Source organism: Mizuhopecten yessoensis, unplaced genomic scaffold, assembly GCF_002113885.1.
Source record: "Mizuhopecten yessoensis strain PY_sf001 unplaced genomic scaffold, ASM211388v2 scaffold10917, whole genome shotgun sequence".
NCBI lineage: Eukaryota > Metazoa > Mollusca > Bivalvia > Pectinida > Pectinidae > Mizuhopecten > Mizuhopecten yessoensis.
Window position 1 is genome coordinate 1,177,497 of NW_018408786.1, and position 20,557 is coordinate 1,198,053.

The window sequence follows — 20,557 nt, forward strand, 5'->3', positions numbered from 1 at the left end:
ACACCCAGTAATTATATTTGGTCTGAACCCTTACCTCTCTCACTGAATCCTTGTGTGCCTCTAGTATCCGGAGAGTCGTCAACTCTGCATAATCTCTAAATCGCTGCGGCTGATTCCGTAAGATTTCTCGTAATACCCGTAGTGCTAAGGCTCTCACTTGACCCTGTAAGTATAACACAGTCAACTGATACAGTCTACGCTTATAACAGTAGTTTTCTTGTTCTCTTCAAATTGTTATTCGTTATAACAATACATGAATATTTCTTATCTTATGACGTCATATTTCCTTCCAGTATTTTTATTCTGAAAATCCTTCATGACCAATAGTTGTAACAAAATGTACTTTTTGAATATAAAACACTGTTTACCAATGACTCTTGTATATGTATATAAAATTATGATTCAGAATCTGTAAGTACGGTTGTATACTACTGGAAATGTAAGATTGGATACTAACATCATTGTCTCCTAACGTCTCCAGCAGAATCAGTAAGATCGTTTTGAAGTGTTCGTCCCACAGACCAAAGGTGCCTTCCCTGGTGAGTTTGATCAGAGACAGCATGGCATTCTTACGCTGGTCATTTCTAAAACGTAAACAATGGCTTCGTTAATCAGCAGCTGAAACATACACCAACAGCGGACACGTACCAGGTACACCAACAGCGGACACGTACCAGGTACACCAAACTAACCATCGGCTGATACGTACACTTAACTAGTGAAATGATTCCTAGTTAAAATTGTACATGAAGATTTAGCTATTATAAAGATATTTCAGATATTTCCTTCTAAAACCAAACTAGAAGGAGAATTGCCAAATAATTTTATGACAATTTAACAAGAAATAATGGAATGGAATTGGAAATTCTTCTGCACACTAAAAAGCTCCCTATCATTTTCTTTTTTACGTTTTTATACAAGGTTCTCTGTTTACTTACCTTTCATTATGATTAGATAACTCAGTGAGGATGTCTGATATAATATCGTTTTCTGAGCATTCTGGAATTAAAAAAGACAAGAACTGTTTAAAGCCCCTTGATGTATTTGAAAAGACCGCCAGTCAGGTACCAGTTTGGGCCGACGGTGTCGACGATCAATGAGAGGCAGTAACTCATTCTGGTTACAGCCTAGCCACACATGTATTAATCACAAATTACAGTTAACAGAAAATATTTGATTAAAGTAAGCAGCAAACACATACAAAACTGAAGCTTTAGCAGCAAAGTAACTCTATATCTTAAATAAATATCTTTCTAAAAACTGCTTGTAATAAATTTGCAAATTAACTGATAAAAAAATAAATCTAAATTGATCCTACTTTTTCAAATAAACGAAATATTGATTAAAAGCCTGCAAATTTTTTTGTGCTCCGTCTTTTTTAGCAAATTATAAAACAACTGTTTCAATATCAACATCAGAAGAAAAATGACATCGGACGACACAGATCTACGCAACAAGTACCTGTGTTTCATGCCTTAAATAATATACCACTGCCGTGCTGTTGTATACAACTGGTAGGTATTACTTTTATTTATGTGTGCACAAGTTCCTCTCATAAGTCCTTTCATTCACCTCTGAAAGTTCATAATGAACTATTCCAACCTTTGAATTGGAAGAGTTCAAATATGTCTTAAGGGGGGGGAATGAGTTTAAGATGTGTAACTACAAGACATCACCTTTGGTATGAATTACCATCAACACAGATTAAGCTAAAAGAAATGTCACATTTTGGAAAAGTGACACACAGGAGTAGAATTTTGTTTGTCCCACTAATTTTTATTTTTTTTGTACTGTAACATAATATGTCAAAACAGATATGGGAGGAAAATGTTCATATAAGTATGTAAATGAGTGCGAAAAATCATCCTAGGAGTACAAATCAAAATGATATATCCTCCGCTTCACCTGTGATTTGTATCCCCATGGGATGGAAATTCACTATTCTCAAGACCTTACAAACTAAAATGTCATGCAAGATACAATATACGTACATCTGTTTGATTACTTTACAGTTGAGTTATATGTGAGATGACGGCACATTGAACAGGTTGTGAGTCGATATTTGATGAATCGATGGTACACGTATATGATATTTGATGCCGATGCGCTGACAATACAGTTAGCTTACAGACATAACCATGCTGTTACCTGTCTATACCAGTCACACCTGACAAATGTCACCACCCAAACAGCATGCTACAAACCACTTATATCAAGTCCTCCCTGTACAGCACAATAACTGATCTTACGATCAATACTCCACTGAATAAAGACATGGTCTAGGACGGACAGATTCTGTTCACTATGCCTCCTATCTAAACGAAACACTTTTTTTGTGGGACTTTATATTATTGAATAGAGCACTTTGGTGATTGGACTAGATACCTTATTGGCTTACTGTAACTTTACTCCTTCATTGGTTGGATGATAGGGTTAAACAACATTTCCCCCCACTCTTTTACCTTTACCATTGGAACTAAGGCACATTAAGAAATTGTACATGCAGTTTTAATTTGAACAGTGACACCCAAGATTTCCCGCAGTCCAATGGTGAAATGGTGCAGGAAGGTTAAGTGGAAATTCCTTCTGGTTAAATCACTAACTCCTAAGTGAGGTCACTACATTCTCCTATTCATATCTAGATGTCAAATTATAAAGAAATTTCATTCAGCATTCATACATGCAGAACTAGAACCATGCAATGAAACACATACTGTTTCTGAGAAATATACAGCTAGTATTTCTATCTACACTGTTCCAATGAACCAAATTTGCTCTAATACTACTTAAATCTTGTTTTCACTGCTGTCTTGTGTTCATATACATTTGGTAAATAAACCGTATTTGTATAATTCAGATTTACAATACTCAATCATACCTGGTCAATAAATCTCAAATAGCTCACTTGTATACATGTTATCCCTTTCACCCCTATGTAACTTTAGTTGACTCTACCATGCATTGATATGGAGGGGTCCATTATGGTCTACAGTGGTGAAAGGGTTAATAGCTAAATTAACTATTCGATACCAAGGGATGGAGGAGAAGATGTGTACATAGCCGAAAAAAAGTGTACGGTGTCGAGAAAAGTTTACCAACAGATAAGGGGAAGTAACTCTTTATAATCCACATCCAGAGAAACATTCCAATAGTTTAGGACATTCCAAGGCAAGGAGGGTTACAAAACCAGGATTGTTACAATACAGAGGATGGGGAAGACATTCACTGGGTTAAAATCAATATACAAACAGTGAAAACAAAAAGTGACAAAGAAGAAAAACGATAATAATAGAAAAAAAAATGAAAAAAAAATGAGAGAAAATAACTGAAAAGTGTCATGACATACCATCGGTGCTGGTACTTGATATACCGAGCAATGCTTTCCAGGGATCTAGTTAAAAGATACATCAAACCTAACAGTCAACGACGTAGCAACAAGCTGGGGTCATAGAGTGCACAACCAGAGGTCATTGTGTGTAAGGTCAGAGGTAGTGACCTTACATTTAATAGGCACTTTTTCGTCGGTACCGCGACAATGCAGCAACAGAGAAGAAGCAACTATTGGCGGGATTATTAACGATATTAGAAGGACATCACAATACAAACACCAGATAACAGACTGTAAACCATAACATTTTTCACCACCAATTTTTGCCCTTTGACTTTTTAAGGCAGTGTTTTGCCCTCAGTCATTGAAGAATGCGTAGAATTTGCCCATGTATACTAATATACATCCAATGGTGCTACTATTGATGTAATTCTTTTTGCACCATACTTTATTCGTCAACGGGCAAATATATTGGGGCTGAAAACTTGCTGGTTTACACTTAACAAACACAGGATAACATAAACATAAATCATAATGAAATCATAGTAGAGACATAAAATGATCTAGCTAAATGCTGACTGGGATGGTACAAGTATGGAACATAAATTGTAATAGAGACTACAAATGGTCAATCTACCCACTGTTTGGGAGCATACAGGTAAGATACATAGAGAGTGATGCTACATAAACTTCTGTAGGACCTTCAGCTCCTCAATCAGTGTCAGGTCTTGTGACCTTCCAGACTGGTTATGCTGTATTTAACATAGATCTAATGAGACCGAGATCCATCAGGTGACTCGAGGTGAAACTTGCCGTAAACATTACCTGCATTTACTCAATGAAGCACGTTTATGCGTAGGAATGTAATATATGGCATGCAATAGTATACTAAATATGAAGATTATAATATATGATCCTTGATTATATGTTGTAGAAACTCTAGGGCTCAAGAGATGCCTTCCTCACGCCAAAACTGTCAAACTCAAGACTTCTATTGTTTTGATAATTTTTATTACTATAGCCACAATTTATTGTGGAATTTTTGTTTTATATTTTCATTCTTGAGGCTTTGAGAAGTGAAGAAATATTCATGATGTCAAAGCTGCTGAAATATTTTTTCATAGATTATGAAATGTCACACATGCAGGTGTACACAAATTTCCAAAGAACTGGGATTTGTTAGTCTATGAATCGAGATTATACAGGCGATCGGAAGACATCTCCAAATTGTTACAATGATGCTGAAAATGAAGTTTTAGAAATGAAGGCAAAAAATCAGAACAAAATATCAAATTTGCAAACTCAAAATTCCTTTCTCCTTGTACTTCCACAAAACTTCTGTGTTCAAAAATTATTTCCAAACCAGAATTTTACACTTTCCTACAAATACAGTGATCTAGAATTTATTTTAAATACCTTCACTTTGACAAGCTGCTGAAAGTTTTGAGACTTCAGATGAAAAGCTTGCAAAATGTTTAAATCAAACTTCAAACAAAAAAACTTTTCTGAAGGAAAAGAAACTGAATTCTGAAAAGAATTTCATTTTTTGTTGTTGTTACATTGTGTTTTTCAGAAAATCATTTCTCCTGCTATTCAGTAATGCTAACAGCTTGTCTCATTCAACAGAAGAAGGAACTACAACAAAAGCTCAATGACAATGAACTTGATGAAATCGTGATGCAAAATTCCTAACCAAACAATGATTGATGACTGATACAACCACCACCTATAGCATTGTGCCATGCGTGTACACGGTGTACAAGTTGCATGGAATACAGTTGGATACAGTAATCAGGTATAAAGTTTCCTATCACACAAACCTCCAAACGTCACAGCACTGACGGCTGAAAAAATGGAATTCTTATGTGAAAATCTTGCTGCGAAAAATGAAAGATCCATCGTTTACACTTCACTCTAGTGCTGGTTATGAGTAGTCTCCCTTTACAAAGCACAAGTACCTGTTAAATGAACCTTTAACCCTTTCACCACTGTAGACCATAATGGACTCATCCAGTTCAGTGCGTGGTAGAGTCTATTAAAGTTACATAGGGGTGAAAGGGTTAATAACCATCTATTATCTCTACTACAGCGGTCAGGGTCTGGGATATGTTCTATTTTATACTTTGATTACTACGTACTAGCTTGCAAGATAATTCTAAAAAATCCTACTAGCCAAACCTATATTTTCAGAGCAAATGTTGAAAACTTTCCCTAGCCTTCACATACAATCTACTACATTTAAACTTGAGGCTTTTTATGACATATGAAAAAAATCACCTAAAAGGTCCTTAAATCTGTCTCTATCAATGCATGTTTATAAATAGTAAATATACGGCCACCACCACAGCCTCGCTCTGACACCCCTAACAAGGCCTACAGTGACGTACCATTACTTTGATCACTTGCAATCAGTTTACAATAGATTCCATGTATTTTGAAGAATGTTTCTTCAGTGACTGTTCGTTTCATTTCCTATTCAATACATCAAAAATATCCTATACATGTACTGTTAGAAACTAGTCTATTGCTCATTTTGATGACAAACTCATAATGTTTTATTTCACAGTCACTGAGTAGTCTTAAATTACCTATCTTTGTGTTATGTAAAGGAGCCATTTTCATAATACCTTTGTATTTTAAATAACAAAAGAAAATTAACTTCAAGAACAATGACTTATTGTTTTTTTCTGAAAGTGGAAAACACAAACGATTGCAAACATTTTCAAAATTAAATGTTTGATAGTCATTAGTGTATCAAATTTATGTAGAATGATTGAAAAAGGAGATCAAAATAATTTAATGATTTTTTTTTTAAAATACACAGAAATTGTGAAAAATTAATTTGGCATGTCACTGTACGTCTGTATACCGTTAGTACATCCCCCATCTACATCTACCCGGCACTGTCAACAGGTAGGTCACATAGATGTTTACATTATAGTATTAAGTAAATAAATACCTTTCAATGCATGTATGTGTTCATCTCATACCACAAATGCATATAAACTTGAGACAGGAAGACTCACACAGTTGGAGACAAAACAACAGAACGAGCAAGATCAAAGGAGTGAGAGATAGTGGAAGGAGAATTTGGTAATGTTTCGGTCACATCTTTTACGAAAATATCAGACAGAAAAGGTAATGATCTTAAAACATAACGAAAATAGACTCAAAGTTTTTTGTAGACACGATTTATACGAATCTGGCTGAAACTAGAAATGATGACAGCGAAGTGTTCATAAAACAAAAAGGGAGAAGGGAAAATTGTAACTCGGGGACAAATAGGTAGGCGACATTTTCTGAGAGATATTAGTTTGGAGAAATGTTATATATATTATATCTTACCTTCGTTAAACATTTCACTATCCTCAAATTCTGTATCTGCTAATCTTGACTTGTTATAACCATTTAATGTACCCTGGAACAGGAGATATTTAGTAATCAAGATTTCTTTCCATAATACATATACATACATATCAAAAATCGCAAGTAAATGTATGTTACGTAGATGTGTCATATCCCTAGTAATTATGCATTAGAATAATAAAATATCTTAATATTATGTATGTGATTTTATGTAATAATATTTAAGGAATTCTAATCACATAAATCCAAATCTGAAGTTAACAAAATGAACACATGGAATGGTACAATCCATGTTCTTGTCAGGGTATTTGCGAGCATGCAGTATAGGATGATTTAAAAAGAACCTATATGCTGAAAAGCCAAATAGCCCTTCTACCAACAAAATGTTTTTTACACAAAGTGTCTTCTAACAGGTTCAGTTTGTTTGATATGGTGTCTTCTAATAGGTTCAGTTTGTTTGATATGGTGTTTTCTAATAGGTTCAGTTTGTTTGATATGGTGTTTTCTAATAGATTCAGTTTGTTTGATATAGTGTTTCCTAACAGGTTCAGTTTGTTTGGATATGGTGTTTTCTAACAGGTTCAGTTTGTTTGGATATGGTGTTTTCTAAGACAAGTTCTACTATAGTGTCACTCACTTCATCCTGGTAGTGTGAGGGGTTGTACTGGCCCTTTCTCGTGTCTGCGGCATCCGGACTGTCATTGCGTAAATCCTGAATACCACTATCCTGAGACGTGAATTCTCGTTTCTTCCTTACATCCTCATAATTTTCTAATTTACTATTAAAACTAAGATTCTGAATGTCAGCGGAAGTCTTTTTAATGGAATCATAAATATCCTCAGGGTTCATGTTCTCGGTCTCCATCTCGTCCCGGTGTCCACCCCTGCACAGCAAAGTAATTTTAACAATTAGTTTAAAATAATTTGCATAAAATAGTGCATTTATATCATATTCTACATTTTACAGTCAATTTTGAAAATTATTGAAATTAATACATATATAGTGCAATTTTTTTAAAATCACAAATGAACCATTATATTGAAAACTTCCTTTCTGATGTTGTATGAAGATTAAGAAAGCACATTTTTTAGGGGCACAGAAAAATACACACAATGCGTACAATTTATGAACCATTTACGCTATAAGAGTTTCTAGTATAAAAGAAAATTTGTCAAACCAAACACAAAGCTGAAGAACAGTATCATTGGTAAGCTGATGATTAACACAGTGTAAGAACATATGCTGGTAACCATGGTGACTGCTGGTCTGACCTTGAGGGAGGGCGACTCCTGTTTTTGGGAGGACTGGTAACGTTTCTCGGTGACAGGACGTCACTTTCATGTCCATGACTCGCCGTACGGATGTGGTTATGTAAAATCTTAGTGGCACTATCCTGTAGCAGACAAATCACACAGGGCATTAGGTGTCGGCTTATGAATGCAAAATTAACTGAAATTCATATCATAAAATCAATGGCATACAAAAATATTACTATGATCAACCTTGTTCATCATTTGATATCTAACTTTTGAAATTTTGAAGAGACTTAAGCAGTTGAAACAAATAATAAGTGTAATGACAAACTAACAAATTTTAAAAGGGGCTTGAAGAAATCGCTTGATTGATTTAATTAAAACTGTTACAGAAGTAAGTACATTATAGGCGTTTCATGACGGCATTTTGTGACACCGACCATTTTTTTACCAGGTGCCCACTTTACAAACATATTTAGACCCTACCACCCAAATATTTGTTGATGGACTAGTTAGTTAGCCCCTGGTGTTATGTAGACAGCCGCACCATCACTTACCTGGAATGCTTTAGGTAGCAGGGACAACATAACAGAGAATTCTGGAGGGTTTAAGTTAAACAATGCTATGAGAACAGCTTGCGCCCCCTACAAAACAGAAACACAATATTTATAAAAAACATTTGCAGAAAATGTATCAATTTAAATTCGGACCAATCAAGAGGGCAACTAACTTCACTGGATTTACATGTTACTCATTTTTTCTTGCTGTGAATCAAGATAAGATTTAATCTCCATCAGATGTCAGTACTAAAACAATATTTTGAGATTATGAAGTCTTACTTGGCTAGAAAAATGTAGATTCACCTTTATATTGCAACACTTTGCAAAATATATATATATACATATATATGTTTTTTTTAAATTCATAAACTAACGCAGTTGTACCTTTCGGACGTCAGCACTCTTTGGTTCCGTGGTGAAGTTGATTATCCTAGATAAGGCGAGTCGTGTGTCTGTGGAATTCATGAAGTCTGATGGGTCCATGTCGGCCACCAGGCCATGCATGTAATGGAGGATGCTGGTCTTAACCTGTGTACACAAACAACACGTTATTAGTGGTACGTCACTAAAAAACGGGACAGATTTCGTAAACAACGAGGTACTACTGGTACGTCACGGAAACGTGGACAGATTTCATAATCTTGTATCTCGCACATAATCCAAAATACTCCTGGCAAGTCATTATCAACGACACAAAGACATCACATCAGCTTAGCCAGGCTCTGTGATCAATGATACAAGACTTCTCAGTTTTGTTTTATTTTACCCACAATTCTTTCAGACTCGCCTAGGATTTAGACACCATCTCGACCTTCATTATTTCTACACAGAATGCCACAGAAAGCGTCAAACGGTAACATAAAAACCTTTAAGGGCCCTTGAAAAAGATCAAATATGGATTAAAATTTTGAGGCTTCAAAATTTCAAAATGCTGGAAGGCTTACAGGATGAAAAACCCTGCAATAATAAACATGCTACATGATACTAGTTCAATCTATATCCGTCACCCAAAGAAAGATATCCTTAGAACTACGAAAACTAAAGTCAGTATCTCATATGGCTGAACTGTTTAAACAGAAGTGATACATATTAACATGGATTCTGGCTCAATAAGTATTTATATATTTTTTTCCTTCGAAAATATGAGAATGATATACATGGAGTAATATCCAGCATGCACACACGACTGTATATCAACACACATCGTCGACACACAGAAAACTACAATGATTATCAATGTCACGAGTTTGTGTGTCCGGATTAGTATGAACCTTTTATCATTTAACATTAGGCCTGACCAAAGGGGAAAAAATCCACACAATGTCATAATACAGGATCAACCACAACAGCCGATGGATATATAGGATATAACATTCTTGGGTTGAATATCACTCCATCCAGAGGGCAACAACACACACCTAGAGGTAGTAACAGACTAAAATCAGGAGAATATAACATATCTTTGGGGCATAAGTTAAGATTTCAAACAGGACACACAAATCGGAAAAGTACGTATAAAGAAACACATACATGAGATACCCCATGACATGTACAAGTTTTGGAAGTGTGTAATTATTGTAACGATGTGACAATCACACGAACAGGAAAAAATGTACATTTTATCACATTTTCATCACTAAACATTGTTACAACAGTCATCAGCTACATCAAGATGCTTCTCTTCATGCCCACCAACACCGGTCACACTCGATTGGTTCTACCGAATCAACCATACAACTTCTACGACACATACGTCCCCCCTACCACATACCCCGCCCTCTTACCACATCCTCCGCACCCTTACCACACACCCCCGACCCTTATCACATACCCCTTACCAAGCACACACCTAGCTAACACCTGTACCACACACACACAAACTTTCGTTCCACACATACCCTCACACCCATACCATACATTCCCTCACCACCACACCACATATTCCCTTAATCCAACACGATGCATACCAGCTAACACTTATCAATTTTACTACAGATTTCATTGGTGACGAAACAAATTTACATATGACGACAAAAACACTACAACCTTCATCTTTGATGATGTTTTACAACAATTCATAAAATTGACTTTGAAGACTTTTTTTCTATAAGTAATTCTGAACTAAAATTCAAATATGGTGTATATGTAATAAATTATGTTTTTCTCTGAATATGGATATGTACAGTAACTGCCATATAAGCATGCATAAGTTATTTGGTGAAGACTTTACGGACTTAATGAAATCTGATTTTATCCGACATATCTCTCTACATGTTAATAATGAACATTTTATCAGTGGTTTCGCTTATAAACTTAGAATTGAAATTTTAGCGAAAAATGAGAATGTTTGGCAGGAAAGCAGTACATATTCTATATTCACTTTAATGCTCCCAGTCTTACAATAGACAACAAGGTTATCTCTTTACTTCGACAGAAGAGATGTCTTTTAATTGGTGGTTTTACTAAAATCTCTAAATGAGAATTAAAATAACAGTAAAAAGACAGAATATTAACGTTAATGAGCAGTCTTACAGAAGAAGACATACATGCTATCTCATTATCTCTCAAGAAGAAATATCTAGATGGTATCTATTTATTTATGGTCTATATTAAACTAAACAAAAATTCAAATTATAAAAAGAGAGAGAGAAAAAAAAAAAAGAATAATTGGCAAAAAAGCAGTATATTAACTTTATCGCGCTCAGTCTTAAAATTGACCAGATTTTAGCAGGCATTGAAAATATTTTCCAACAGCAGAAATTCTATTAAGATTACTGCAAGCTGGGACTAAAAATATTCTGGTTGTAAACTTCGACGAAGATTGTAAGGTACAAAGACCTTAATTCGTTACATTTAAGCTGTGCAAGCTCTCAGTGATTTTAGCCTCTTGTTTCTCGGTCAATGCTTCAAGGACTAGCTTCTACATCTGTTGAGAGGCACCTGAAGCATGAGGCAGTTACTTGAAGCATGAAGCCAATTTCTGTTGACTTGTGAAGGGAGATGAGGTATTTGTGTGTTCTGTGTCAAGGTCGAAGTCTGCTGGGTTTGTGATCTGATGTGGAAGCTGACACAGACATGACTCTTTACAAATTTACACATCCTCACAGAATATTAACTGTGTCTGCTAACTAGTATCTAAATCTGCTGCTAGGATTGTGGATTGTACGGAAGAACTGTCAAGTCTCGTCAACCAACTAATCTCAAGATTTTTTTCTTTTTAACAATTTGTTTCATATTTTTCAAAAAATTTCACCCTCAAAGTTTCTCTAGATGTTTTCCATGAAAGTGCCATTTTGAAAAATTTCATAAAATCTGATTTGTAAGAACAAATTGTGAATGAAACTGAATCATACAACAATTGGACCGACCTATTATTAGCGCAGCACTCTCCAAGACTGGAGGTTAACAATTTTTCAGCTGTACCTCGTCAGAGGTCAGTAACTGTAAGAACCGGGGTTGACAAGACCTGACGTGGACACGTGTACAGCAGCAACACACACACCAAGTAGATAAAGACAATATACAGGGATGCATGATGTAGTAGGAAAACAACATTACCTTTGGCTAAAAGAAGCAGACAGAAGAGAAAATACCGACACATCGTCAATAGCATGTAAAATCAAACCTGACACTGCGTCACCCGATCATAAAAGCCACGTACGTGTCTGTACAAATTATTCAATTTGATCATTAGCAGGCGCTCGTACGACAAGACTTTTGAAAACAATCCAGGTTTTTATGATCAGGTTCAGCAATTTTAGAAAATGAGGAAAATTGATGTAAGCTTAAACGATCCCACTAAAACTATTTATATCTAATTGTAGATTACTCAAAGGGTATTCGAATATAAGGCAGATTCGGGATGCTAAATTCTAAATGTAATTTTCTCCTTTCTTTTCATTTTACATTACTGACACCGAAATTGCAATTTGGAAAACAAATTTTAAAAGGAAACAGCAAAGGTTTGCTACATTACAGGACAAGAAAAGACACTGAAATATCTTTGCAAGAATCAATTTAGACTGATGGATATAGAAAAAATATGTCATTTCGTCAAGAAACAAAGGTTGACATTTCACGATGAACTTATGATGAATCTGACAAACTTTCCGCCCATAACCATCTTTGTGCAAGGTCCAGACTCCAGAGAGCTTGGGGATGAACAGGCCCTGTATCATATTTCTACAAAGCTCATCAAAAGTAGCTATAACAAACATATAACTGTACAACATGAAGATATCCTGATGCAGTAAATGTAAATAACAATTATTTAATGCTGGTACTTGAATACACTGAAATTGTATGCACTGTTCAGCTACTTGGCCATTATATACACATTCCATGTAACAGCAGAGATACCAACCTTTATGAATTTGTAAGTGGAGTCATGCAAAGACATTGGCAAATTCCCTTTCTTACAAAGGTTTGTAAAGGACCTCCAGGAGGATGTTTAGGATTTTTGAAACTTTTAAGATATATTCTGATGAATGTCTTTATATAATTTGTAATTTTTTTTTCAATTATTCCAGGAAAATATACAGATTCATAACTATAGTATTCAGGTAAATAAACAGATTTATAACTATAGTATGTATCTAAAAAAGAAATGAAACAGTGTATATTTATAGTGATAAAACTGAATTCACTCCACAAGTATAATGAGTTGGTTGGCACCTCTGCAATGGGCCACTTTTGGCTACCTGTAAACATTCCAAATATATGTACAAACAAGTGTAACAGAAATTGACATTGTTCCTTTGTATGATGACCGTTCTGTGGTAGTGGACTCACCTTGAGGTTAGGAGACTGAGTTTGATCGATAAGTAGCTTCGTTAAAATGCTGAACTGTTGATCACATGGAAAGTTTTCCCTGAAAGTAAAATATTTTTTAAACTGAACACCATGTAATTTCAGAAAAGCAACAAAATTTCTTACTTTTGAGAAAAAAAAATCTCTAGACATTATGAATTTGAAAGCAGTTCTTAATTCCTGTGTCTAACATAATTCTGTTTAGACCGACCCCTGAATGACCAGTCTGAACCAGAGTCCAGTACAGGCGATCGTTGTTGACTGGTCATGTGATCAGTGAGTAGAAGAAGATGTACCTGACTCCCTCGAGTGCCCGGACAACTTTGGCCTGGACGGAGCCGAGCATGTCTGCGCCGGTCTTCATGAGGAGGCGTGTCATTATCATGTACAGCTGGTCCGTCAGGTCACGAGAATGTACATTCATCAGATCTACTAGAGTGTCTAAAAATAGACTCAGCACCTACAAGATAGAATAAGGGTAGCGTACATATTAGTTCCAGTAATCATATAGCTTAAAAAAATCACTGTATGGATATAGATGAGTGTGACCACAGGGTTTTGTCAACAATTCTTGGAAAAAATATGTTTGAATACATTGTGTACGTTAGAAGGGCTACGATTTGTTTGTTAATGTGTAATATCAACAAGGCCCGGGGGGGGGGGGGTATTTCGATGACAATGGGAGATGCTTCCTGTGACTTCCTGCAATAAGGAGATCAATACAAAAGGAATGATTTTAGCCACCATCTTGCTCCTATTATTTCGACCAAGTAGGTGTCAAATGTAGTAATAACAAGTCCTGTTGTTGACATAAGCAAGTCTTTCAAATGAGCTGGTCTACATTACATCAGGTGAGATAAGGCAGACGGTCATGTGATTCCTACTTACTTTGCTGTGAGGATCATGGAACATCCGGGCAAACACTTCTGTCACTTTTCTTAGCTCCACACGACTACAAAAGAAGGATTAAAAGATTAATTTTGTCTTGAATTACCGTAATTAACTTCATATTCATAAGCTTTTTTTTCTTTCTTGGACTGATCTTGCATATTGTATTTTCTACAGCTACAGGTAATCACAACTTACGGTACCATTCCTATTTCAATAAGTAACTAACTATCTTTAAAATGTGTCTGTACATATACTTCTGAATGAATGTACGTGCTTTGTGACCCGAGAGATGTCAAGACCGACTGAGATGACAAAAACTATATAACCTATGAGAAGGTATAGGTTGAAGCCACCATGGCCTACTTTAGATATTGGTACACCTTCAGGAGGTGCTTCAGAGGTATGAAATAAATCTGAGGGTAGCCAGAGAGACCTGAATTAGATTCCTGTTTCTTGTGACGAAGTCATGATTGACTGAAGACATTGGTACAGCCTCCGTAGGTCTTGTAGAGCTATTAGATAAATGTGACAGTAGTTGTGACCTACATTAGATAAATGTGACAGTAGTTGTGACCTACATTAGATAAATGTGACAGCAGTTGTGACCTACATTAGATAAATGTGACAGCAGTTGTGACCTACATTAGATAAATGTGACAGCAGTTGTGACCTACATTAGATAAATGTGACAGCAGTTGTGACCTACATTAGATAAATGTGACAGCAGTTGTGACCTACATTAGATAAATGTGACAGCAGTTGTGACCTACATTAGATAAATGTGACAGCAGTTGTGACCTACATTAGATAAATGTGACAGCAGTTGTGACCTACATTAGATAAATGTGACAGCAGTTGTGACCTACATTAGATAAATGTGACAGCAGTTGTGACCTACATTAGATAAATGTGACAGCAGTCGTGACCTACATTAGATAAATGTGACAGCAGTCGTGACCTACATTAGATAAATGTGACAGTAGTCGTGACCTACATTAGATAAATGTGACAGTAGTCATGACCTACATTAGATAAATGTGACAGTAGTCATGACCTACTTAAGATATCGGTGTGCCCTCAGGAGATGCTGTAGAGCTATGAGATAAATGTGACAGTAGTCGTGACCTACATTAGATTCCTGTGACAGTAGTCATGACCTACTTTAGATATCGGTGTGCCCTAAGGAGATGCTGTAGAGCTATGAGATAAATGTGACAGTAGTTGTGACCTACATTAGATTCCTGTGACAGTAGTCATGACCTACTTTAGATATCGGTGTGCCCTCAGGAGATGCTGTAGAGCTATGAGACCTTCCTTCCTGTCAGTGTAGGAACCACTTCCTATGAGGGTAATGATTTCAGCTGTGTCCTGAAAAACATAAAATTCACACATTAAAATAACATTTAAAACTCACACATTAAAATAACATTTAAAACCTCATGTCTTTCAATCACAATTATTTCCATTCAGTTCTACCAATCTCAGATGTGAAATTTCATCAAATTTGACTGATTTTCCTGATTTACTTGCTCTTACATCAATTGATATGTAAATTATTTTTTATTTCCATCAATTCAAACAGATTTGTATCCATTACACAGACCATTACCATATTTCATTCATTAAAGCATCCCAGACAAGCTGGCCGTAAAAATTATTTTTCTTGATATAGGGGAGACAACTCTGTATGTAAACATATTTGCTGTAATCAATTGTAACCAACATGCATAATGGAGAAAAAATACTTATAGACTTTTACATGCAGTACTCAACACAGTATACATATACTAAATACCATAATAGTCATGTAAATGACAGCATGATCAACAGGAACACGTGTGGGATATTGATAATATCACAATTATACACAGAATTTCTCATTTGCTGATTATACTCGAAGTAGAACATGATAAAGTTCTGGTTTGCTAAACCAACTACATAGATCATGGTTGACCATACACTGAGGGGAAAATCTAATGACAGTAAGCCATGAATTATAACAACACAACCATGTTTTGATCAGAACGAATCTCAATGATACAAAATTTCAATGACATTGTATGGTTCACTACTGACAAAAAGACAATGTATAGCAGCAGGAAATGGTCATGAAAGTAATTATTTGCTTTTATTTGACAATCGTAATGTTGGTCAATTCACCATCATGAATATTTTTATACCATATATACAATGCACACTAGTACACTGGGCAAAATGGGACTTCACCAGATTTGGGTGAATATTTCACCACGGGCAAGAATTTCCCTGTACACATTAAGTACATGTACTATCTTTTTACCTTTTATTTTCTAATGGGCAATAATATAGTACAAATGGCCAATGATAATGACCCAAGAATGAGAACGAAAAAAATCAAAAAATTCTGTCATTCAACACAGAGTTTTGACTAAAACCCATAACTTTATCAAGTATGATCAAAATATCTCAGGTTTTAAATCATAACTTGGAACATGCACCACGAAATGGTATTGATGGCTTTGTGATAACAGACATTACTTACATTTAAGCTCGATGTTTGCAAACTTAATTAGAAACTAAACAAGACACAACATAACAATAACATGTCTTGACAGGAGATGATTATAAAGAAATAAAATTAATTTGTCACAAACGATTTCTTTAAAATAACTACATGATTTATGATAAAATATTCATAGATGATTGATACAACTAATAAACAAGGTAACAACATACGCATGACAACAGAGTTGATAGATGACATCATTATCAATCATACGAAATGATACATGAAACATACATTTTGCAAGAAGTTTAAAAAATAACTTATAACGATGATGGATGAATGATGTCGAACTATGTCGGTATTGAAGTCTGACATGGATCAGAAGGCCACTACTGTAGTAAGGAAGTCTGCACAACCTTATATCTATATGATATAAAATAATACCATGATTAAGTAGGATTCCAGTATATTGATCAAAGTATGAAAATTAAATCACAGGGGTCATTGTTGGCTTGAAATTTTAAGACCAGAATCTAGTTATACCAAGCATCGTTAGGCTATTGATATATCAATTAAAAAAATAAATAAATTGTGAAATAAAAGTATTTTTGTGTAACATTATAACACTTGTGATATTAATCATAATGAATTCAAGGATTTACGTATTTTAACAATTAATTCACATTTTACCTCCATGTATTTCAAAGCTGATATAATAGAGTTCTGAGGTCTTAAACGAAAACTCTTAAAACATCAAATCATGTCCTATTTTTAACACAAATTTATTATTTATACTTCAAACTCAACTTTGGAAATAATTCAAATTGATAAAAACTTTTTATGAAATTCTTTTTCCCATACTACACTGTAACATAACCATTCTCTGCGTGTTACTCTTCATGACAAAGATGAAAATGATTGAAGAAACAAATACTTGAATAAGGTAATAAAAATAACAAAGGGAAATACCTGAGCAAAATAATGTCGGAATGTTTAAACCAACAAACGTGTATTACTGTAAGCACAACAACTTACCCAGCCATATGAAAAAATAAACTGGTGCAAAATAAGCTCACATCAGCATGGAATCACCAATAAAAGCAACTGACAAGGTCAAACACGTTAATGAGAGAATGGTTACCTGTATGTCCAGTAGGTTGGGAGGGGGAGTGGAGGAGGAACTACAAGTACCCTGATCCTTATTGGTCGACTAGATCGACCAATCAACACGGAGCAGAGACAGAACAGAAAGAAACACTAAATATGACTTTTCATACTCTACAGTTTCTATCTTAAATATTGATTCTAGTGTTTCATCACCAAACTTAATAAATTGTACAGATGTATCCCGTATACTGGGATATTTCAGCTTCTTACTGATCTCAATAGTAATAACTGTCATTATTTTAGCTGAACTGACAGCATCAATATCCCAGTATAAACAAACACAATGCAACTCAACATATACTGTTTACACGCTTAAAATTAAATTATTTATTTTCCTAACTATATTTCCCTACACTAGTTTTGATTTCTAAGCAGAAACACAGACACTGACAATCATTCACTGTAATGAGTTTTTGGCAGAGCAAATAAATGGTAGCAACTGAAAAAGAAAAAAAATGCCAATCCCACAATGCATCAGAACATTCCCAAGATGCACTGCAGCAACAAAACGTATAAAAAAACAACACACACTTTCAAAAAATAAACATATTGGCACAGAGCCCTCCCCTGCTAGAACACTACGAAAACTTATACACAAAATCATAAAAACTGCAGAATATACCCAGAATACAATAGTCAGTAGCATACGGCGGACCAGTCAGATCTAGGCTCCTTGACCCAAAAATCCAACGGATAATAAATCATAGCAGAAGCTGCTTTTTGTTGTGATGACTGTCTTGTAAAATTATTCTCAACAATGTTGCATCCCTAGTCAACTAAAATAAAAACCATTTTTTTCTCTCAGATTTTCAGCAAAACTTTCATGCATAAATACGACTTACGGTTATCTCGTAAGTAAATATGACTGATATAATTAGTATTTTCACTATCTTACAAGTCTTTTTAGAGTCTGAAATGGGCAGATAATGCTATTCACAGGGGGAGCTGGCTGACTGGTTCATCACATGGTCTGTCTAGACACGGACTAAGGGGAGGTAATACAGAGTACAACATGAGTCCAGGCACGGCCCTATACCTGTGTGGGTGTCGGCAGTCGATAGTACCACTTGTCAAACTCAGTGGATGACGCCTTCATGGTAATAAGCAGCACAAAATAAAAAGCATGTAAGCAACACATCAACAATCATGGTTCCAAGGGAAATCACTCTCCTGCTTCCTCAGCTACAAAGGGCACATAACTCGTGTAGTCTTAAACAGGAGACAGCTGTAGTGCTGTGGTACAATATTCCTTAAGTACTGAAAATTTGTAATCAAAATTATTCCTACAAAAAACACGCTAATGTGTAATATAATCTCTTCTCTCTAAGGAAATTGCAGAAAAAAAAGAAACATAAAAAATCTTTTATCTTGCCTGTTTTTCCCCCTTATTACTGAAAAACTGAGTTGTCTAGTCTATAATTCAGTCACAATATTTTTTTCAAATTATGGAAACAACTTTTCATTGAAGATTAATAGATGCTATAAAGCTAGTAGATAACTCAATAGTGAGTTAAAAATGACTAAAAGGAATGAGAATGCTACTGGAAATCTGAAGTTTCACCCTAAACCTTCTGTTCCCTTTTTCACTTTGCAGTTGCCGTGACGTTGGGGTTCAGAGATATCATGACAAGGAATACAGGGCATCATGCATGAGAATTTGAAGAGCAAAGAAGAATATTTATATATCACAACTAAGAATGTTGACCACAGAAAGTCTGGTATAAAGAAGAAATAAATTTAGACGCAAAAGTTTGATCCTCAGACACAATTTTCTTGGTAAGAAAGAACTACTCACTAGACAGGTAACGGAATATATCAGACAATAGAACAGGCAGAGAAAAGAGATTGTTTGATATAACTGAAAGTTCTTTCGAATCGACCATGCAAGAAATGTTTCACAAACCAATGAATAGAAAATTTGCTAAAATTAATCTTTTTTTCTCTTCCAATAACAAATATTCAATAAAAACATTTTGTATTAAAACTGATAAAATGGGAAAATGATTTCCACATAATTATCATATAGAAACATAATATAGTTCAATATTGTTTTTTTTACAATGATATATATGAAGTTTGGACTAGCAATGAAAATGATCTTAATATATATAAACTTGTGTTTTTAATATTAAATGTCAAAGACCTTATTTTACCGACATCTACAGCAGGTTGTATACACATTCTAGTAATACTGAAAAATTTGGACTGAAAATGTTTTTCTCCTGAAAAATGCATATTTCATAAATAATGCAACTATCAATACTTTGCACGATACCCGTTTATGATTAACATTCCGAAGAAATTGAAAACTCGAAATTTTCTGATGCAAGTGATCTATATCAGTCTTTAGGACCAGATCTAGTGTCAATTATGTAACACAGTCCTGAACCTACAGGATTTGGGCGTTGTTAACAGTAATTTCCTGGGAGTTTTACAGGACAGTGAATTCCATACGGGGCCTTCTACCGCTCTTGTAAGGGCCACATCGGAACAACATTGTGAAACTGTGATTCTTACCTCGGAAGTCCGTCCCAGCGAGCTATAGGATCGCTCTGAGCAAACACTGGATGTTTCACTGGCCGCGTCGTCGGAGTCGTACGTGTCATAACGCCTCCGCATGGGACCTATGTGCTGTGGAAACAAACGGCAGAATGTCAGTTTAGACTTATAGAAATGAGGAGTAGATGGACCCACACA

The 20,557-nt window shown here is 35.2% G+C and overlaps 1 protein-coding gene across 14 annotated transcripts in view; it reads right to left on the minus strand.

The window, feature by feature from the left end:
* LOC110463560 (CLIP-associating protein 1-like) overlaps positions 1–20,557 on the minus strand; it is a 143,213-nt gene that overhangs the window by 12,303 nt on the left and 110,353 nt on the right. For 7 of the 14 annotated variants that reach the window (XM_021518229.1, XM_021518237.1, XM_021518228.1 and 4 more), the window contains 17 exons: positions 20,378–20,491; positions 18,897–18,950; positions 17,835–17,903; positions 15,473–15,576; positions 14,206–14,269; positions 13,614–13,777; positions 13,300–13,378; positions 12,067–12,072; positions 8,893–9,036; positions 8,506–8,592; positions 7,967–8,088; positions 7,332–7,578; positions 6,674–6,746; positions 3,347–3,391; positions 939–999; positions 458–584; positions 35–163 (listed from right to left, as the gene is read on the minus strand). In XM_021518229.1, the coding sequence (XP_021373904.1) occupies positions 35–163; positions 458–584; positions 939–999; positions 3,347–3,391; positions 6,674–6,746; positions 7,332–7,578; positions 7,967–8,088; positions 8,506–8,592; positions 8,893–9,036; positions 12,067–12,072; positions 13,300–13,378; positions 13,614–13,777; positions 14,206–14,269; positions 15,473–15,576; positions 17,835–17,903; positions 18,897–18,950; positions 20,378–20,491 (1,689 nt within the window). Of the gene's footprint in view, positions 1–34; positions 164–457; positions 585–938; positions 1,000–3,346; positions 3,392–5,148; positions 5,173–6,673; positions 6,747–7,331; positions 7,579–7,966; positions 8,089–8,505; positions 8,593–8,892; positions 9,037–12,066; positions 12,073–13,299; positions 13,379–13,613; positions 13,778–14,205; positions 14,270–15,472; positions 15,577–17,834; positions 17,904–18,896; positions 18,951–20,377; positions 20,492–20,557 lie in introns of all 14 variants that reach the window. The other 7 variants (XM_021518235.1, XM_021518234.1, XM_021518227.1 and 4 more) reach the window with 6 other exon arrangements.